The 20719-nt window shown below is 45.7% G+C and overlaps 1 protein-coding gene and 1 long non-coding RNA gene across 2 annotated transcripts; one reads left to right on the top strand and one right to left on the bottom strand.

Moving 5' to 3' along the window:
• The first annotated feature begins 3975 nt into the window (after positions 1 to 3975).
• LOC141102594 (uncharacterized) lies at positions 3976 to 4815 on the top strand. The gene is made up of 3 exons (XR_012235169.1): positions 3976 to 4081; positions 4276 to 4518; positions 4699 to 4815. It is a non-coding gene; the product is annotated as an uncharacterized lncRNA (long non-coding RNA).
• A 4137-nt stretch (positions 4816 to 8952) lies between these two features.
• Positions 8953 to 19825, bottom strand: LOC141103881 (voltage-gated potassium channel KCNC1-like). Its single transcript, XM_073593940.1, has 3 exons — positions 19719 to 19825; positions 11204 to 11713; positions 8953 to 9957 (listed from the first exon to the last, which is right to left on the bottom strand). Exons 2-3 carry the CDS (start codon positions 11690 to 11692, stop codon positions 9160 to 9162), a joined length of 1287 nt encoding a protein of 428 aa, XP_073450041.1. The 5' UTR covers positions 11693 to 11713; positions 19719 to 19825; the 3' UTR covers positions 8953 to 9159.
• Positions 19826 to 20719: the final 894 nt, after the last annotated feature.

Here is a 20719-nt window from a genome sequence, read left to right as displayed (position 1 = left end):
ACCTGTGCCACATGACTACGTGGCACAGGTACACAGAGAGACCATCTTCGCCAAAAATTGTCTTTTCCCATTCCCCCAGGTACAGATTGGCGTAGATTGTTGTGCCCCTGGCTACGCCCTGTACCTGGAAGAATAATCTTCCATCAAACAAAAAGATGTTATGATTGAGTATGTAATCTAAAGAATGAAGTATGAACTCGTTGAAAGGAGCCTCATGGTGACTAGTTTGTGACAGAACCTTCTGGATGCAGGTCAGTCCTCTACAGTGGGGAATTGAGCTGTAGAGGGCCTCTACATCAATGGTTATGAGAGTACAATGATCCAAAATTTGAACATCTTGCAAAATTTGTAGAAGATGGATCGTATTGCGAATATAGTAGGGGATGGCCAAAACAAAAGGTCTAATGTGTTCATCTATGAGTCTCGACATGTTTTCTGTAATTGATCCATTCCCAGAGAGAATTGGTCTCCCTGGGGGGTCATTGATGTTTTTGTGTAGTTTGGGTAGTGCATAGAACGTTGGTACGCGTGGGTAGGGAGTTCGAATGAATTCCCATGTTTGTTTAGAGATGATATTATTTTGAAATGCCTCATCTACAAATGAATAGAACTTCTTATTGAATGCCTTCACTATATCGGTGCCCACTGGATGGTACCAGTCCCGATTTCTAAGAATTTTGAAACACATTTTTTTATAGTGTTCATTGTCCATTAGGACAATGTTTCCCCCTTTATCACTCGGTTTAATGGTAATGTTATGGTTATTGGATAGGTTCTGTAAGGCTGTTTTTTCTTTTTTTGTCAGATTTGAAGTATGGAGAGATGTAGATTTGAGTGATTTAATCTCCTGGGACGTCATTTTCAAAAAAGTGGCCACGCCATGGTTGGAACAGGGAGCCGGATACATGGAGGAGGCCTTTTTGAGAGAAGATTTTTTGGATGTGGTGGATGTGTCCCCATCCTCTTTTAGTAAAGCTTTCAGGTCTAGAGTATCAATTAGATCTTGGGACTCACTTTCTTGCAGTAAAGAATTTAGATTATCGAGGGCTTGTCGTTCACTAAATGTGCGGCAGACTTCATAGTCTTGTTTGTGTTTGTCAAACATGCTTTTTAGTAGCAACTCACGGGTATATAAATGTAAATCCTTTATAGCTGTGAATTTGTCCAGTCTGTTATTTGGGCAGAAAGTGAGACCTTTAGAAAGCACTGGGGTTTCCTCTGGGGTGAGGATGTGTGAGGACAGGTTCACCACATCCAAAGAGGGTGGTGTAACTAGAGTGGTCATGGGTTTGGTGGTGCTTGGGAGTTCCCCTGGTTTTTTGGGAAGAAGATTGATGGAATTTTACCTGGGGGCATCGATAGAGATATAGAGATATAATAAGAAGTTCTATTCATTTGTAGATGAGGCATTTCAAAATAATATCATCTCTAAACAAACATGAGAATTCATTCGAACTCCCTACCCACGCGTACCAACGTTCTATGCACTACCCAAACTACACAAAAACATCAATGACCCCCCAGGGAGACCAATTCTCTCTGGTAATTGATCAATTACGGAAAACATGTCGAGACTCATAGATGAACACATTAGACCTTTTGTTTTGGCCATCCCCTCCTATATTCGCAATACGATCCATCTTCTACAAATTTTGCAAGATGTTCAAATTCTGGATCATTGTACTCTCGTAACCATTGATGTAGAGGCCCTCTACAGCTCAATTCCCCACTGTAGAGGGCTGACCTGCATCCAGAAGGTTCTGTCACAAACTAGTCACCATGAGGCTCCTTTCAACAAGTTCATACTTCATTCTTTAGATTACATACTCAATCATAACATCTTTTTGTTTGATGGAAGATTATTCCTCCAGGTACAGGGCGTAGCCAGGGGCCCTTGTTGTGCCCCTGGCTATGCCAATCTGTACCTGGGGAAATGGGAAAAGACAATTTTTGGCGATGATGGTCTCTCTGTGTACCTGTGCCACGTAGTCATGTGGCACAGGTACATAGACGACATCTTCGTTGTCTGGGATGGCCCTCAATCTCCTCTAAATGAATGCCTGGAGGCATTGAACAAAAATCAATTTAAATTGAAATTTCAATCAATGAATCCAATGTATTATCCTCTAAACTATTCAGGAAACCAACTGCAGTGAATACGGTACTACACTCATCTAGTTTTCACCCCAAACCATTAATTAACTCAATCCCCTACGGTGAATATTTGAGAATAAAACGTAATTGCTTAAATTATTCAGACTTTAAACACGAGGCTAACAAACTCAAAAATCGGTTACTACAGCGTGGCTACAGCCACAAGTGTCTCAAAAAAGCCTTTAACTTGAAGGATAGACATGAACTATTAATCCCCAAGCAAACATCAACTACTGATGTCAGTTCTAGAACAATCACCACCTATACAAATGATTATAACAAAGTTAGACAGATATGCCAAAAATATTGGCATCTATTGACTTCCGACCCGACCATAGGCCCTTTCGTACCCCCGAGGCCCCTAGTTACCTACAGACGAGCCACTTCTGTGGGATACTTATTAGTTCAGAGTGAATATAGGGGACAAGAAAGAGGTGATCCATGTACTACAGTGGGCACGTTCCAATGTGGATCCTGTTCCTACTGTAAGTACATGGACACAAGGAGGAACATATATTTACCCAACGGCATGCACTTTGTGCCTAAACATTTCTCAAACTGCCAAACAACAGGAGTAGTGTATCTACTATTATGTAACTGTAACTGTATTTATGTGGGGAAAACCCTACAAAAATTATGGCAGAGAATTTATCGCCATCTCAGGGTCATGCAATCAGCTGACCCTAACCTCCCGTTGGGCAGACATGTAGCCCAAGTACATGGTGGCATTGTCCCAAAATTTCCGTTTTAGTATTGGATCGTCTGCATCCAAGCTCTCGTGGGGGAGATTTTAATAAGGTCCTCCTACAGCGGGAACTCCGCTGGATATCAAGACTTGAAGCGACAATGCCACCGGGCCTCAATGAAGCCTTCAATTTGAAACCGTTTCTCCCAGGTTTTGCCACAGGGGGTTATGATAAGGAACTATAGAAAGATTGGAAGCTCTTGTGTTGCTTACCATTCCCCTTCTCTTTGTGTCTGTTTTCTGTTGCTCATTACTGTGTTTCAACATGTCATCCAATTTTTCCTAATTGGGTCTATTTTGATGTCCATCCTTGGCTTATCAAATATATGAAAAATGCCTCTGGACAAAGCTCACATCAAATATTGTACAACACTATTGAATCCAAATGTATATATTGTATTGTGATATTCACAAGTTTTATTTGTCTTTCTTTTTTGCTCATACATTATTTGGTAAACAATATCCCTCAATGTTCTCCCTCCCCCTTTTTTCCCCCTTTTCAGGGATTATCACCTATATTATTATTGTACAGATGGGATTCCCACGTCCTGACAGTCTAAGGTATACCGGCTAAGCCTTTCCAACTTCCTTTTAATTTACTTTCAAGTATATCCCCCCACCACAATTATACTGAACTTTCTGGGTCTTCTATTATTATATATTTTTTGTTACTGTCCCCATTTTTGATGGCTCGTCGGTGCTCCCCGACACGGAAAGGCCTCTGTTTCCACATCATGGGGACGTAGGCATTTTGTCAGCAGCACTGGTGAGCATGCGCCTGACCTAGTGTCTCGCGCTGATGCAATGGGAGGTTTTCCATCTCCACCCTGCCAGGCTGCCCTCTTTCCGTGTCTGCGGCCTCCGTAGACATCTGACGTCACTGCGCTCCTGGGCGCGCTGACGTTGGACGCCGCTCAGGCCGAGGAGCCACGATTGGCTGGCGTCTGTCTGTTTGTATACACAGCTGATCGCCTGAAAGGGCTTTTCATCCGCTTCTAATTTAAGCTGATGATCTTCTCCTGGGCTCACATCTATCTCAAATGCTAATGATTGGTGGCTCTGTGCCTCCACCCTCCAAACACCAGGTATATCGTTCCAACACAATACACACACATCTCTGCTACATAGCTGAGAGGAGCCTATTTTCCCTGCAGGGTGATTCAGCGCAACCAAACAACAAAGGTTAGTTATGTAATCAAAATCCCCTTTTTGACAACTATGCCCAGTTTATACCTATCCTTTTGAAGTGAGATATACTTTTTTCTACTTTTGATAACATACTGATCTTTATACTATATCGCACTTCAAGATGTATGGAGGGATTTTTTTTAGAGTGCAGCGTTCTTTACTAGTTATTATCTTTTATCACTTCTTAGATGCACGCCAATTTTGCCTATCAGTGGTGGCTCTTGTGAGCCCTGGCCTGCCGTCTTTTCTTTTGGGGACACCAAAGTCAACCCTGCACAGCACCCAAGACTTCCCTTTTACCTCCCCCGTAACAACCACTCCTTGTGGGAGCTATTTGTGAAAACTAAATTAACTCCTTGGACCCAAGGATGTGGGAGCTCATCTCTCAACATTTCTATGTACAGCATTTACAATGAAGAGACAAATGCTTTGTGAGTATATACATGCATATATATATTTTCAGATTGGGATTTATGACTGTGATGTCCCTGTGCTTTGCTGGGAGATAAAATCTCTAAACTCCCAATTTATTTTACTATTTTTTTCATGGTATATGTAGGTGCCAAATACATTTACTTACACATATCTATATATATTTTCTTTTTTTTTAGAAATACACCAATCTGCTTATTTGAAACCCCTGAGGAAGGAAGTATACACTATAAAAAGAACTGAGTCTTTTTTTGTTATTCCGAAACATGTAGGGTGCTCTTGCTGTATTCCCACTCTATGTATTTGACCATAGTGGGTCTTCTAGGGTGGTCTACTACAGCATTATAGCAGTTGTATTTCAATCAATCACTGTCTTCATATTTGATTTTATATTCACTATATGTTTTGTATATTTTGTATACTTTGTAAACAATAAAAACTTTGTTAATTTTTTAAACATTATTGTACTCTATCCGCACCTACTAAAAATTCTCTCCTGGTGACGCACTGCCCATAATATCCCTTTTTGGGGCATATACAATTTTTGGTCTTCTTCCAGTGACAGGTGTATGGAGTCACCATGAACAGTGACAGGTGTATGGAGTCACCATGAACAGTGACAGGTGTATGGAGTCACCATGAACAGTGACAGGTGTATGGGGTTCCTATGAACAGTGACAGGTGTATGGATTTACCATGAACAATGACAGGTGTATGGGGTCACCATGAACAGTGAGAGGTGTATGGAGTCACCCCGAACAGTGACAGGTGTATGGGGTTCCTATGAACAGTGACAGGTGTACGGGGTCACCATGAACAGTGACAGGTGTATGGATTTACCATGAACAATGACAGGTGTATGGGGTCACCATGAACAGTGACAAATGTATGGAGTCACCATGAACAGTGACAGGTGAACGGGGTCACCATGAACAGTAACAGGTGTATGGAGTCACCATGAACAGTGACAGGTGAACGGGGTCACCATGAACAGTGACAGGTGAACGGGGTCACCATGAACAGTGACAGGTGAACGGGGTCACCATGAACAGTAACAGGTGTATGAGGTTACCATGAACAGTGACAGGTGTATGGGGTTACCATGAACAGTGACAGGTGTATGGGGTAAGCAGGAGGAGGAACTCCATTGTGTTCTCAGAACTTTTCGGTATCTCCGATCATCATTGAGCTCTTTCTCTCAGGCCGGAGCTCTCCCTCCATGCCGTCAGATAAACTCGATGGATCAAAGAATATTATACAGCTTTGTAGTACTTTATTGATTATGAAACAGTTGATTAACATTAATAGTTTCTCTAATACATTTTTTTTTATTACAAAACTCTTCATGAAGAGAACGCCAATATGTCAACCACCAACTACATGAACCAGTGCTGCCCCCTGGTGCTGAGATACGGGATTTGCAAAACTGGTGTCACCTTCACATTGTCCATCCAATAATGAAGTCAGAGATCTCCTCCCCTCCGTCCTGTGAGATGGAAATGTCCCGCTTCCCTGATGGTGGCCATTGATGAATGGAGTAATCCTCATATAGCTCTGTCCTCTCCCAGACAGGACGATCGGCAGAGATGGCTGACCCCTCACAGAGACGTGCCCTGGCCTCTGTACAAGCTTAGGCCTCGCTCCTTCTTGTTCTAGAGCTTACAATCTAATTTCCAGCAACATGGACCATCAGAGAGTCCAAACTCCATGGGGGAGATTTACTAAAAATGGTGCAGCTGTGCATGGGAGCTAATCATCTTCCAGGTTTTATTGTCAAAGCTTCATTGAGGAATTTGAAGCTAGAAGCCGATTGGCTGCCACGCACTTGAACCAGTTTCTTCACTTTTCAGTTTTTCATAAATCCCCCCTTTTGTATATCTGATAAGAAGCTGGCAGACAGTACAGATGTCGCCGTATTCCGGGATACAGTATGGCTTGTAGGAAGATAGGTGTAGTAGTAGAATAATATACAATATACTAAACCCAAAAACACCTTTGCGCTGCACTAAACGTGAAAATGTCAGCTTCTGTGATCACCAAAGTGTGGGTTCACCACCAAATATGACATTCAAATGCTGAAATGTGCTGTGCTGCTGTATAACCAAAATAAAATGTGTGCCGCTGTCTCCTGTGTGGTAATCATCACCTAATATACAAAAATCAGATATGACATCACACAATCATCCAAAATGGCTTCCCATCAATGATGTCACAGCAGGCGCCACAGTACACGTTTCATCATAACAGACGTCATGCCCGGATGGCGACGGTTATGACAAAACACATAGGGCGGAGCCTGCTGTGACGTTTTGGACTGCACTTTTTCATTTTCTTTTGCACTTGGACTTGGCTATTCATTCTAAAGTGCATATTCATTATTACATGTTTCAAAATATTCAATATTTGAATATTAGCGCAACATTTCTGTTTTTAATGATATGTGATGCAATACTGATACAACCAATAAATCAGTCGCATATAGCGAGAGAATGTCCTCATAACACTTCCAGTCCAATAAGAAAATGGTGCTCCCAAAGTACAATCTTCTAGGGGGATGGGGGGTGGGTGTGAACCCAAAATCCCAGAGCTGCAGGAAAGCTTCAATCAAATGTGCACCACCTTGATAATGAATAAAGATGATCATGTGCCATCATCTTAAACCAGGGGTAGGCAACCTGGGGCCTCCAGCTGTTGCAGAAGTCCCATCATGCCTCTGGGAGTAATTGTAACTGCCAGCCTTGCAATGCCTCATGAGAAATGTAGTTCCACAACAACTGGAGGGCCCCAGGTTGCCTACCCATGCCTTAAAGTGATGATGCAAAGAAAAATATTGGTCAGAATGCGCTTCCTCTGAGGATAGTAATGGCCTTTCCATGGTCCAGGTCTCTCCACTCGCCCACTTCCTGGCACTGGATATTTAAAACTCCACTGTGCCGCTGCATTGACTCTGTGGGGTTAAGGTAAAGAAGACCTGCATTAAAATAGGCAGGGACTATCGGATTAGAGTTGCTGGTTGCTAAGCAGTCCCTGACTATTTTAATGGAGGTCTTCTTTAAAATGGGAGCATACTCCCATGCAGGGGCGTTGCTAGGGGGTGGCTTTTGGGGCTATAACCCCGAATCCAATAGCCCCGAGTCTCTGCATGGGTCCCCAAGGGGAGGGGAGGCTCTCTGGGGACCCTGATGTAAGGGAGAGGCTCTCTGGGGACCCTGATTTTAAGGCCTAGGCTCTCTAGGGACCAAGATTTAAGGGGGAGGCTCTCTGGGAACCCTGATGTAAGTAGGGGGGCCCTCTGGGTACCCTGATGGAAGGGGGAGGCTCTCTGAGGACTCTGATGTAAGGAGGAGGCTCTCTGGGGACCCTGATGTAAGTGGGGGGCTCTCTGGGGATATATATACACCCACACGTATATTACTGTATATACATGTGTATGCCCGCCCAAGCGTATGACTTTCTTTACTACGCTGCTATGGGCTCTAGCCCCAGATCTTTTGTAGACCTAGCAACTCCCCTGCTCCCATGTATGATTTTTACCTGTAGGGACAGTAAATATCTCCTTAATGTGCACCATTTAAGAGACCTTCACTGTAGATACAGCCTGTGACGTTACTGCTGCATGAGCTTTGGAGGAACGGCATACCCGTGCCATTCCTTCAGAGCCGAGCCGTAACCAGCGACTCCCATTCGCGGGAGTGACATCATCATTGGCTCATCCATTCGCATCTCCAAAGCCTGCAAACCTGGAAGAAGACCAGGTAAAGATGGAAGTGCCTTCAGTGATGACAGGACCCCGCTGGAGGGCTTCGTTTTTTTCAAGTAGGTCTGTCATAATGTGCAAGTATGGGATACACCTCACACATTATGACTTCAACTGCCCAGGGCCTATCTTTTGTACTACCACTTTAATTTAACCCCAAACAGCCCATGTAGCAGTGCAGTTGAGTTTTAAAGATCTGGTGAGCCAGTGCCAGGAAGTGGGCAGCCATTACTATCCCTTGAGGGAGGAGGAAGCACATTTGGACCTATTTTTTTCTGTAGGTCATCGCTTGAAGGTGAAGGTACATCCCTCTTCACCATCAAGGTGGTGCAGATTTTTTTTTTTTTTTTTAACAATTTATATTATTAGACATCAGAAAGGTACAAAATATCCAAGTTCCATTACATAGCTATGTCCATATATTCAGAATACATAACAGATTTTGGCATCCGGAGATGCGTGCTTAATACAAATGACATGAGCGCACATCAGCACAACTCATACAATGAGCCTATTCCAGGTATATGCCTCAAAGTCAAGCAAACATTTTTTAAAGTTTTAATCCATAAGAGATAAGAAACCTCTTACAAAAACAAGGTGGGTTACATTTGATTGAAGAGTCCCCCCCCCCCCTCCCCAAGAAGATTGTACTTTGGGAGCACCATTTTCTTATTGGACTACACTGAAAGTGTATGAGGACATTTTCTCACAATATGGGATGGATTCATTGGTTGTATCAGTATTGCATCACATATCATGTCTGTATTTTGGATATTAGGTGATGATTACCACACAGGAAACAGTGTACAATATACAGCAGTGCAGCACATTCCAGCATTTTAATATAGGATAAATAAGATATCAGTAAGGTCCATCCAGGAATCTACCACGTTTGCTGGAGTTTCAGCTTCTCTTTGGCCAGAGCGATGGAATAATAATGCTGAAACTTAATCATTAAAATCGGAATGGGCAACACAATGGTCAGAATTCCAGAAATGGCGGCCAGGCTGGCTACTATGCGGCCTGCCGTGGTGATGGGATAAATATCGCCGTAACCCACAGTGGTCAGTGTAATGATGGCCCACCAGCAGCAGCCATAGATATCCTCGAAGAGTTCGTGTCTATGCTGATCGCCTCCTATACTGGACCATTCTAAATGGAAGGCCAAAGCAGCAAATAAAAGACATTCCAAGGCTAGGATCAGCATGAGGATGAAGATCTCGCGGGTGATGGCTCTCAGAGTCCCAGACAGAACCCTCAGGACAAGGCTGCTCTCCATCAGACGGACAAGTCTGAACAGTTTAAGGATGTAGACAATCCGTATCAATCCCAGGACCTTCCAGACATTGTCTGTCTTCTCAATCGGGCCTCTGGCCATCAGCTCAACAAAGACAGGAAAGAGGGAAAGAAAGTCCACCCAGTTCAGAGGACTCTTCAGGAACTTCTTCCTGTTGGGGCAGAAGAATAAACGTGTACTGAGCTCCAACCCGAACCAGAACACACAAAACAGTTCCAGGTAGAAGAGGTAAGATGGGATCTCAAACACCACCTCCATATGGACTAAAGGGTCATATTCTGAAGAGTGAGACTTGTTCTGTACATGTGAGAAATGTGGCTTTGTCTCTTCAAAGTAGATGATGATGGCTCCAATGATGAAGAGGAGGGAGATGGCAGTGACACCCTGGAACAAAAAGACAAGTTCTCACACTGGGAAATGTTTTCTTACATTGACATCCTCCTGATTGTTCCTCCACCTATCAGTGCCATATTAACAGCATTATGGGCCCCTGGGCAAAGTAATGCATTGGGGCACCTACCACCCTGCATCAGGTTCCCCCGTCAGTGCTCCTTACATCAGAGTTGTACCCCCTTCCCCCTTGTACTCACAGATTACAAATGCTGTTTCCACATGCAATGAAGGCAGTTTCTCCTTCCTCTCCCGCACTGAGACTGAGGTGATGTACCAGCTCTTCTCTGCCCCCTGCAGGAGGGAAGAGAAAACTGAATCCTATACCCAGCAGAAGCCAGCTGCTGCTCCTTCTGACAGGAGTGACATTGCAGTTACTCCTGCCAAAGAAGAGAGGCACATGCAGACAAATCGCCAGTGCACCCCCCAACACAGTGCCCGTCCCCCTCTTCCTTACCCCGGACCCCCATGCACCTGGGGGGGTCCCTGGGAAGTGCCCATTCATTGGGATGGCCCTGCCACCTATACCCTCTGATGTAGGCTCTCATCAGGAAGCATACTTACCAGCCCAGCAGGTCCACTGTGGTCCTGTGTAGCACTGACTAGGTGTCAGAGCCCAAGCTGCCATTTTGGTACACTCAGCCATAAAAATATTTCTTAAGCACCTGCAATGTACTTCAGAAAGGATGCCCATACAGGCACAGCGACGTACCTGTATGTGGCTGGTCTCACCCAGGTACAGGGTGTGTGCCCCTCCCCGCTGTGATTAGACAAAGCAGGATTTTGTCAGCAGGTCCCAGACAATTATTCATGGCCAGGACCTGCTAATCGGCTGTGTCCAATCACAGCCCAGAGCCCTGTGTTGACAAACAACACAGGGCTCTGTACAGAGAGAACAATCTGTTTCTTCTCCCCGCAAAGAAGAACATTTCTTGGTCATGAAGGGTGTAAAACCTTTCGGAGCTGAAATGGTTAGGAAAACTCTACCCAGTGAGGCATGATGACCATCATACTGAATATTAGGTTTTGGGTTTACACTTTAATAAGCCCGTCAGTGATTGGACCCCACTGCTCAATGAGCCGTTGGGGGGGGGGGGGGGGGGCGGAACCTCTAATTAGAGTCACCAAACCGAAAAGTATCAGAAATGGAGCTCTTCAGGCTCCTCAGATGTGGAAGGACCTCCCCATAAGAATACAAGTTTTGTGGGTGTTAGTGCGCCCGCCCATCATCCCCATTTACCATTGCTGCCAGGGAAGAGTATGGCTTGTGGAAGAGGTTCCAGACTTTGGGCTGCCATCGTCCTCTCCAGCTGCGGTCCACTCTGTCTGTCTGCAATAGAATCGGCTCATCGCTGGGACCCATCTGATCCCAGGAGCTGACGTCTTCCATGGCTTGGGACTTGTTGTAGATGTTCAGCCAGCAGCAGTGAGACAGCTGAGCGAAGCTCACCTCCCAGAAGGCCAGTTCCTCCTTGAGCACCGCTCTACACATGTTACCAGAGCAATGGAGATGCTTCGTCCTGTAATAGTCCAATATATATCCAAACACCTCAGGGTTCCGGTCGAAGAAGAACTCATTGCGCTGAGGATCATAGTTGCCTGTTTCACTGGGACTGAGCTCAGCCAAGGTGGACAGTTTTGTACCCGGGAAGGTGAGCAGTGTGCTGGCAAAGGTTTCAAATCTGACTCCTCCGACATTAATAACCATACGCCTGGATGAGGAGTCCATATCCGAGAGTCACTGGTCCTTCTGCAATGACAAGTCACAGCTGAAATACATGATGCGGAGTACAATCATAACTCTTTTATATTCTGAACACAAACTGTTGGATCTCCTACCACAGCTAGAAATGGCGGCAGGGGTGCAATGTTATAACAAAGGGGAAAAGATATTGACTGGACAGAAGGAACCAGCTCACTCATTTAAGGCTCGTCATTTCTTAAATGTCTTAAGGGACAACTTTATGTCCCAATTGGTAGATTTCCTGACTAGAAAGAATGCATTGCTAGATCTACTGATTACAAATAATACAGATCTGGTCACAGATGTGGAAATACGGGACAACTAGGAAACTGGCAATCACAGAGTAATTACATTCAGCATAAATCATATGACGGAGTAGTACAAGAACACTAAATTTCATAAGAGCCAACTTTTCCAAACTGCGATCCATACTACACAATATCAATTGGACCAAACCCTAGAAACATTGAACACTGAGGGAAAAAATGGGAATGCTTTAGGAACATATTAAATAAAAGGTATTATCCAGTGCATTCCAATGGGCAATACATATAGGCTAAACTATCATGTAAAAAGCCATATTAAAAAAAAAAAATGTCCTTTAAAAAAAATATAAGTCTGAGGGGTCATTGTCAGCATTTCAACACTACAAGGCATGCAATAAGAAGTGTAAGAGCGCAATCAGGGCGGTTAAAAAAGACCACGAAAGGCACATAGCAAAGGAGAGCAAAAACAATCCTAAGAATTTTTAAAAATATATTAACAGTAAAAAGGTGAAATCAGCGCATATTGGCCCCATAAAGGATGATGGCGGGAGGATGGTTACAGATGAGACGTGAAGGCAACTGTACTAAATGCAATCTTCTCCTTGGTATTTACACAGTAAAAATATGGGTGTAACAACCACAACTGTATTGTTAGTAACACATTACAGGATGTAACCTTGTGGCCAATAGAAGCTGGTGTCTGAATAAGACTTCAAAAACTCAACATAAATAAATCACCAGGACCGGATGGCTTACACTTGAGAGTCCTCAAAGAACTCAGTCAGGTTATAGCCAGACCACTATTCCTAATCTTTATGGACAGCATACTGACAGGAATGGTACCAGCTGATCGGAGAAAAGCCCACTTGGTACCAATATTCAAAAAAGGGCAGAGACACATTCCTGGAACCTACAGCCCTGTCAGTCTAACATCAATAGTATGTAAACTATTGGAGGGGATGACAAGGGACTATATCCAAGAATTTGCTGATGAAAACGGTATCATTAGTAGTAATCAGCATAGATTCATGAAGAATCATTCTTGCCAGACTAATCTGTTAACATTCTATGAAGAAGTGAGCTGCAATCTCGATAAAGGAAGTCCTGTGGATGTGGTGTATCTGGATTTTGCAAAAGCATTCGATAAAGTTCCCCACAAACATTTACTTTACAAATTGAGGTCTGTAGGCATGGACCATAGAGTTTGTTCATGGATAGAAAACTTGTTACAGGGGCGTATCCAAGGTGTGGTGATAAATAACGTGTACTCAGACTGGTCTGGGGTGGTAAGTGGGGTCCCCCCAAGGCTCTGTCCTGGGACCAATTCTGTTTAATTTATTCAAAAAATATATAGAGGTCAGCATAAATAGCTCAATCTCAGTGTTTGCTGATGATACAAAGCTAAGCAGGACCATAACTTCACAGCCGGCTATAGAAACTTTATAGGAGGACCTTAATAAAATAAACGGATGGGCAAATACATGGCAAATGAGGTTTAATGGTAAAGGATCTGGGGGTCCTAGTGGATCACAGGCTTGGCAATAGCATGTAATGCCAAGCTGCTGCAAGCAAAATATCGGCATGCATAAATAAGGGGATTTACTCCAGACATAAAACTATAATCCTGCCACTCTACAAGACTCTGGTCCGGCAGCATCTTGAGTATGCTGTCCAGTTCTCAGGAAGGATGAGCTTGAACTGGAGAGAGTCCAGAGAAGGGTAACAAAGCTATTAAGGGGACTGGAGGAGCTCAGTTATGGGGGATGGAGGAGTTTAGCTATGGAGGAGCTAAGCTATGGGGGGTGGAGGACCTCAGTTATGGAGGAGCTCAGTTATGGGGGATGGAGGAGCTTAGTTATGGGTGACGGAGGAGGTTATTTATGAGGGATAGAGGAGCTCAGCTATGGTGGTTGGATGACCTCAGTTATGCGGGATGGAGGAGCTCAGTTACAGGAAATGGTGACCTCAGTTGTGGGGGATAGAGGACCTCAGTTACGGGGATGGATGACCTCTGGTACAGGAGATGGATGAGCTCATTTATGGGGGATGGAGAAGTTCAGTTATGGGGGATGGAGGATCTCAGTTATGGGGGATGGAGGATCTCAGTTATGGGGGATGGAGGATCTCAGTTATGGGGGATGGAGGATCTCAGTTATGGGGGATGGAGGATTTCAGTTATAGGGGATGGAGGAGTTCAGTTATGGTGGACGGAGGACCTCAGTTATGGGGGGATTGAGGAGTTCATTAATGGGGAATGGAGGACCTCAGTTATGGGGGATGGGTGACCTCGGGTACAGGAGATGGATGTGCTCAGTTATGGGGGATTGAGGAGCTCAGCTATGGGGGATGTAGGACCTGTTACAGGGGATGGAGGACCTGTTATGAGAGATGGATGACCTCAGTTATGGGGGATGGAGGACCTCAGTTATGGGGGATGGAGGAACTCAGTAATGAGGAATGGAGGAGCTCAAATATGGGGGCTGGAGGAGCTCAGTTATGAGGGATGGAGGAGCCCAGTTATGAGGGATGGAGGAGCTCAGTTATGGGGGATGGAGGAGCTCAGTTATGGGGGATGGAGGAGCTCAGTTATGAGGGATGGAGGAGCTCAGTTATGAGGGATGGAGGAGCCCAGTTATGAGGGATGGAGGAGCTCAGTTATGAGGGATGGAGGAGCTCAGTTATGAGGGATGGAGCTCAGTTATGGGGGATGGAGGAGCTCAGTTATGAGGGATGGAGGAGCTCAGTTATGGGGGATGGAGGAGCTCAGTTATGGGGGATGGAGGAGCTCAGTTATGGGGGATGGAGGAGCTCAGTTATGGGGGATGGAGGAGCTCAGTTATGAGGGATGGAGGAGCTCAGTTATGAGGGATGGAGGAGCCCAGTTATGAGGGATGGAGGAGCTCAGTTATGAGGGATGGAGGAGCTCAGTTATGAGGGATGGAGCTCAGTTATGGGGGATGGAGGAGCTCAGTTATGAGGGATGGAGGAGCTCAGTTATGGGGGATGGAGGAGCTCAGTTATGGGGGATGGAGGAGCTCAGTTATGGGGGATGGAGGAGCTCAGTTATGGGGGATGGAGGAACTCAGTTATGAGGGATGGAGGAGCTCAGTTATGGGGGATGGAGGAGCTCAGTTATGGGGGATGGAGGAGCTCAGTTATGAGGGATGGAGGAGCCCAGTTATGAGGGATGGAGGAGCTCAGTTATGAGGGATGGAGGAGCTCAGTTATGAGGGATGGAGGAGCTCAGTTATGAGGAATAATTACAAACATTGCATGTATTCTTCCTGGAGAAGAGATGCTGAGAGGAGATATGATAGCGATATACAAATATCTTAATGGTGATTCCAGCATAGAAAGAAAACTATTCAGTCTCAGGAAATGTAAGAAGACACCGGGCCACACAATGAGATTGAAGGAGAAGCAGTTTAGCATTAGGCTGTGTAGGGGGTTTTTACTGTCAGGGGGATAAGGATGTGGAACTCCCTTCCACAATCAGTGGTGTCATAGGGAAGTATTAATATTTTCAAAACACTCTTAGGTAGGCATCTTAGCGAACACAGTACACAGGGATATGGGAAACGATATTTGACATGAACACACACACAGGTTGAATTGGATGGACTGGTGTCGTGGATGTTCCAGGCCATGCTGTGGTGCGGTGACTGCTTCCCTCATCGGATGGCTCTGATAATCCAAGGAGTCCATATCGGGGACATGGCAAACAAGGGATATAGCATTTTGTGACCACAAAGGTGGTAGGAATGATGAGGCTGGGGGACGACTGGAGAGGAGGCCGAGGAAAGTAAAGATTAGACTCTGGGAGGAAGGAAACTAAAGTACCAAAATGAGGAAAAAGCTGAAAATCTGAGGAGCGTTTGGGAGTCAAAGAAGGCCGAGCGTCCCAGATGTGGTCAGTGATGTTTGGAGGACAGGCCAGGATCACCCCAGAATGAAGAGATCTGTAGAGGAAATGGTTTGGCTGATGGATCTCATTTCTGCTCCTCTAAATGAAGGAAATCTGTGCAGAGAAATGTTCAGGTGGCTGTGGGGATTCCTTTGGTTCCTCTGGTTCCCCGGTGAGGGGAGTGATGTGATTTGGGTTTCTCGGGTCAGAACACATTCCTCCGATAAGTATCGGACTCTCCCTCACACCGGTGTGGTCAGTTTAAGACTATTCGGACGTTTACAGAGCTGTTGGTTCATTTTAGATGAATTGCCTAATTATAATATGACCTGCGACAGTGATGGTGGATACAGAGAAGTACAACAAGGGGAAAGCGCCTCCGTGTGAAAGTAGCCTTAAAGAAATGAAGCCGGGGGATGAGCATGACAGCCAGGCACCCGGCATTTTCAGGAAGAGGCCCCCATATTTCAGCACAGGCGACCTTCTCAGCAAATCTCCGGAGCAGAAACCCTGGATCTACCGATGGGGGGTGAGATCTCACCCCGGGGTCAGGGAGACTCTCCTTCCTCTCGCTGCGTTCAGCACAAAACATCTGTTTGTCATTTCTGAATCTTGGACTCGTTTTCTGTGGATTATCTCCAAATATTTCCTTCTTGTTTTCACAGGAAAAGAAACCGCAAAGAGAAAAGTTCAGACATTGAGATTTAAAGGAGATAAAATCAATGATTCTGTAAACCCGGCCAATGGAAGAGATGTCCATAGATAGAGGATACGGGAGAGGAGTCCATAGAGGGGACAGGAGAGGAGTCCATAGAGGAGACAGGACAGGAGTCCATAGAGGGGACATGAGAGGAGTCCATAGAGGAGACGGGAGAGGAGTCCATAGGAGCAGATGGGAGAGGAGTTCATAGGAGGAGACAGGAGAGGAGTCCATAGAGGAGACGGGAGAGAAGTCCATAGGAGGAGGCGGGAGAGGAGTCCATAGGAGGAGATGGGAGAGGAGTCCATAGGAGGAGACGGGAGAGGAGTCCATAGGAGGAGACGGGAGAGGAGTCCATAGGAGGAGACGGGAGAGGAGTCCATAGGAGGAGACGGGAGAGGAGTCCATAGAAGAGACATGAGAAGATGGGAGGGAGTCCATAGAGGAGATGGGAGAGAAGAGATGGGAGAGAAGAGATGGCAGAGAAGATGGGAGAGGAGTCTATAGAGGAGTCAGGAGAAGAGATGACAGAAGAGGAGTCCATAGAGGAGTCCATAGAGGAGACAGGAGAGGAGTCCATAGAGGAGATAGGAGAGGAGTCCATAGGAGGAGACAGGAGAGGAGTTCATAGGAGGAGACAGGAGAGGAGGACATAGGAGGTGACAGGAGAGGAGTCCATAGAGGAGATAGGAGAGGAGTCCATAGGAGGAGACAGGAGAGGAGTTCATAGGAGGAGACAGGAGAGGAGTCCATAGGAGGAGACAGGAGAGGAGTCCATAGGAGGAGACAGGAGAGGAGTCCATAGGAGGAGACAGGAGAGGAGTCCATAGGAGGAGACAGGAGAGGAGGACATAGGAGAGGAGTCCATAGAGGAGATAGGAGAGGAGTCCATAGGAGGAGACAGGAGAGGAGTCCATAGAGGAGATAGGAGAGGAGTCCATAGGAGGAGACAGGAGAGGAGTTCATAGGAGGAGACAGGAGAGGAGTACATAGGAGGAGACAGGAGAGGAGTCCATAGGAGGAGACAGGAGAGGAGTACATAGGAGGAGACAGGAGAGGAGTCCATAGGAGGAGGCAGGAGAGGAGTCCATAGGAGGAGACAGGAGAGGAGTCCATAGAGGAGATAGGAGAGGAGTCCATAGGAGGAGACAGGAGAGGAGTTCATAGGAGGAGACAGGAGAGGAGGACATAGGAGGTGACAGGAGAGGAGTCCATAGAGGAGATAGGAGAGGAGTCCATAGGAGGAGACAGGAGAGGAGTTCATAGGAGGAGACAGGAGAGGAGTCCATAGGAGGAGACAGGAGAGGAGTCCATAGAGGAGATAGGAGAGGAGTCCATAGGAGGAGACAGGAGAGGAGTCCATAGGAGGAGACAGGAGAGGAGTCCATAGGAGGAGACAGGAGAGGAGTCCATAGGAGGAGACAGGAGAGGAGTCCATAGGAGGAGACAGGAGAGGAGTCCATAGGAGGAGACAGGAGAGGAGGACATAGGAGAGGAGTCCATAGAGGAGATAGGAGAGGAGTCCATAGGAGGAGACAGGAGAGGAGTCCATAGAGGAGATAGGAGAGGAGTCCATAGGAGGAGACAGGAGAGGAGTTCATAGGAGGAGACAGGAGAGGAGTACATAGGAGGAGACAGGAGAGGAGTCCATAGGAGGAGACAGGAGAGGAGTACATAGGAGGAGACAGGAGAGGAGTCCATAGGAGGAGGCAGGAGAGGAGTCCATAGGAGGAGACAGGAGAGGAGTCCATAGAGGAGACATGAGAGGAGTCCGGAGAAGAGATGATAGAGAAGACCGTAGAGGTGTTCATAGAGGAGATGGGAGGGAGTCCACAGAGAAGATGGGAAAGAAGAGTCAGGAGAAGAGATGACAGAGAAGATGGGAGAGGAGTCCATAGAGGAGTCAGGAGAAGAGATGACAGAAGACGGAAGAGGAGTCCATAGAGGAGAAGTAAGAGGAGTCCATTTAGGATACGGGAGAGGAGTCCAGAGAGTATGGAAGAGAAGTCCATAGGATGGGACTGGAGAGGAGTCCATAGAGGAGACAGGTGAGGAGTCCATAGAGGAGACAGGAGAGGAGTCCATAGAGGAGATAGGAGAGGAGTCCATAGGAGGAGACAGGAGAGGAGTCCATAGAGGAGACCGGAGAGGAGTTCATAGAGGAAACAGAAGAGGAATCTGGAGAAGAGATGACAGAGAAGATGGGAGGAGTCCATAGAGGGGACAGGAGAAGTGATGACAGAGAAGACGGGAGAGGAGTCCATAGAGGGGTTGGGAGAGGAGTTCATAGTGAAGACAGGAGAGGAATCTAGAAAAGAGATGACAGAGAAGATGGGAGAGGTGTCCATAGAGGAGACGGAAGAGAAGAGTCAGGAAAAGAAATGAAAGAGCAGATAGGAGAGGAGTCCATAGAAGAGATGGGAGAGGAGTCCGTAAAAGGAAAGGGAGAGGAGTGCGTAGAATGGATGGGAGAGGAATCTGAAAAAGGGATGGGAGAGGAGTCTGTAGAAAGGATGGGAGAGGAGTCTGTAGAAGGGATGGGAGAGAAGTTCATAGAAGGGATGGGAGGAGGACTCTGTAGAAGGGATAGGAGAGGAGTGCAGAGAAGAGTGCGTAAAATGGATGGGAGAGGAGTCTGATGAAGGGATGGGAGAGGAGTGCGTAGAATGGATGGGAGAGGAGTCTGTAGAAGGGATAGGAGAGGAGTGTGTAGAATGGATGGGAGAGGAGTCTGTAGAAGGGATAGGAGAGGAGTGTGTAGAATGGATGGGAGAGGAGTCTGATGAAGGGATGGGAGAGGAGTGCGTAGAATGGATGGGAGAGGAGTCTGTAGAAGGGATAGGAGAGGAGTGTGTAGAATGGATGGGAGAGGAGTCTGTAGAAGGGATAGGAGAGGAGTGTGTAGAATGGATGGGAGAGGAGTCTGTAGAAGGGATAGGAGAGGAGTGTGTAGAATGGATGGGAGAGGAGTCTGTAGAAGGGATAGGAGAGGAGTGTGTAGAATGGATGGGAGAGGAGTCTGTAGCAGGGATGGGTGAGGAGATTTGTAGGTTTCCTATCAGTAGGGATCTGGCTCTCCTCACCCATGGATCTATACATGTGTAGAGGAGAGTAGATTACTCGGAGATGAGAGCCTCTTACCTTCCTCGGGGGTTCAGGGTCTGTCTGAGAGGACGGAGGGTCAGGCGGGGGATGAATTCTGCTCAGGAAATGGGAGGAATGAATTGCACAACATGCTGCCAGTGAGGTCCCAGCAGCTGGATATTCCGGGACGGGGGATGGGACGGGGGCTGCAGAGACATCTGGAGACTCCAACAAATAATAAAAGTCTCATCACGGGGGACCCGATTATTGATCTGTGATTATCGGAACATTCACCTGGACATGTTACTCTTCTAGATTCTTCGGATTACACATCACTGTTAGAGATTCTCCTTTTACCGACTATCGGTACATCAAGAAGTCCGGAGGATCGATGAGATAAGATCAATTGGCCCGATAAAGCTTGTTGATGTAAAAAATACAGAAAAAAAATCTGAGCACAAAGGAGAGATAAAGAGAGAACAATATGGAGGCCGAGAGCACCTGTAGGTATATACTGTATATATATATATATATATATATATATACATATACAGAGCTCCGTCCAGTCAGTGGGGGATGTGCTGGATTTTGTTTCTTTGCATTCCCCTTAGTAAAAGTACACATAAACACTGGCTAGGCACACATTTAACCCTTTGATTGCCCCTAGACGTTTAACCCCTTCCCAGCCAGTGTCATTAGTACAGTGACAGTAGATATTTTTAGCACTGATCACTGTATTGGTGTCACTGGTCCCCAAAAAAGTGTCAGATTGTCCACCGTAATTTTGCAGTCGCTGATCACCGCCATTATTCGTATAAAAAGAAATAAAAATTCCAATATATAGCCCATAGTTTGTAGACGCTATAACCTTTGTGCAAACCAACCAATATACACTTATTGGGATTTTTTTTTAACAAAAATATGTAGAATACATTTTGTCCTAAATTTATGAAGAAATTTGTTTTTATATTTTTTTTTATTGGATGTGTTTTATAGCACAGAGTAAAAAATTATTGTTTTTTTTTTTTTCAAAATTGTCGCTCTTATTTTGTTTATAG

Source organism: Aquarana catesbeiana, linkage group LG07, assembly GCF_042186555.1.
Source record: "Aquarana catesbeiana isolate 2022-GZ linkage group LG07, ASM4218655v1, whole genome shotgun sequence".
Lineage (NCBI taxonomy): Eukaryota > Metazoa > Chordata > Amphibia > Anura > Ranidae > Aquarana > Aquarana catesbeiana.
The sequence above is the reverse complement of the archived record's forward strand: the minus strand, read 5'-3'. Positions and strand labels throughout refer to the sequence as shown.

Coding starts and splice junctions, on each gene's coding strand:
- LOC141103881 (XM_073593940.1), bottom strand. CDS start 11,692: ATGGACTCCTCATCCAGGCGTATGGTTATTAATGTCGGAGGAGTCAGA. Junction 9,958..11,203: donor ACTCTTCCCTGGCAGCAATG/GTAAATGGGGAT, acceptor TTTTTGTTCCAG/GGTGTCACTGCCATCTCCCT.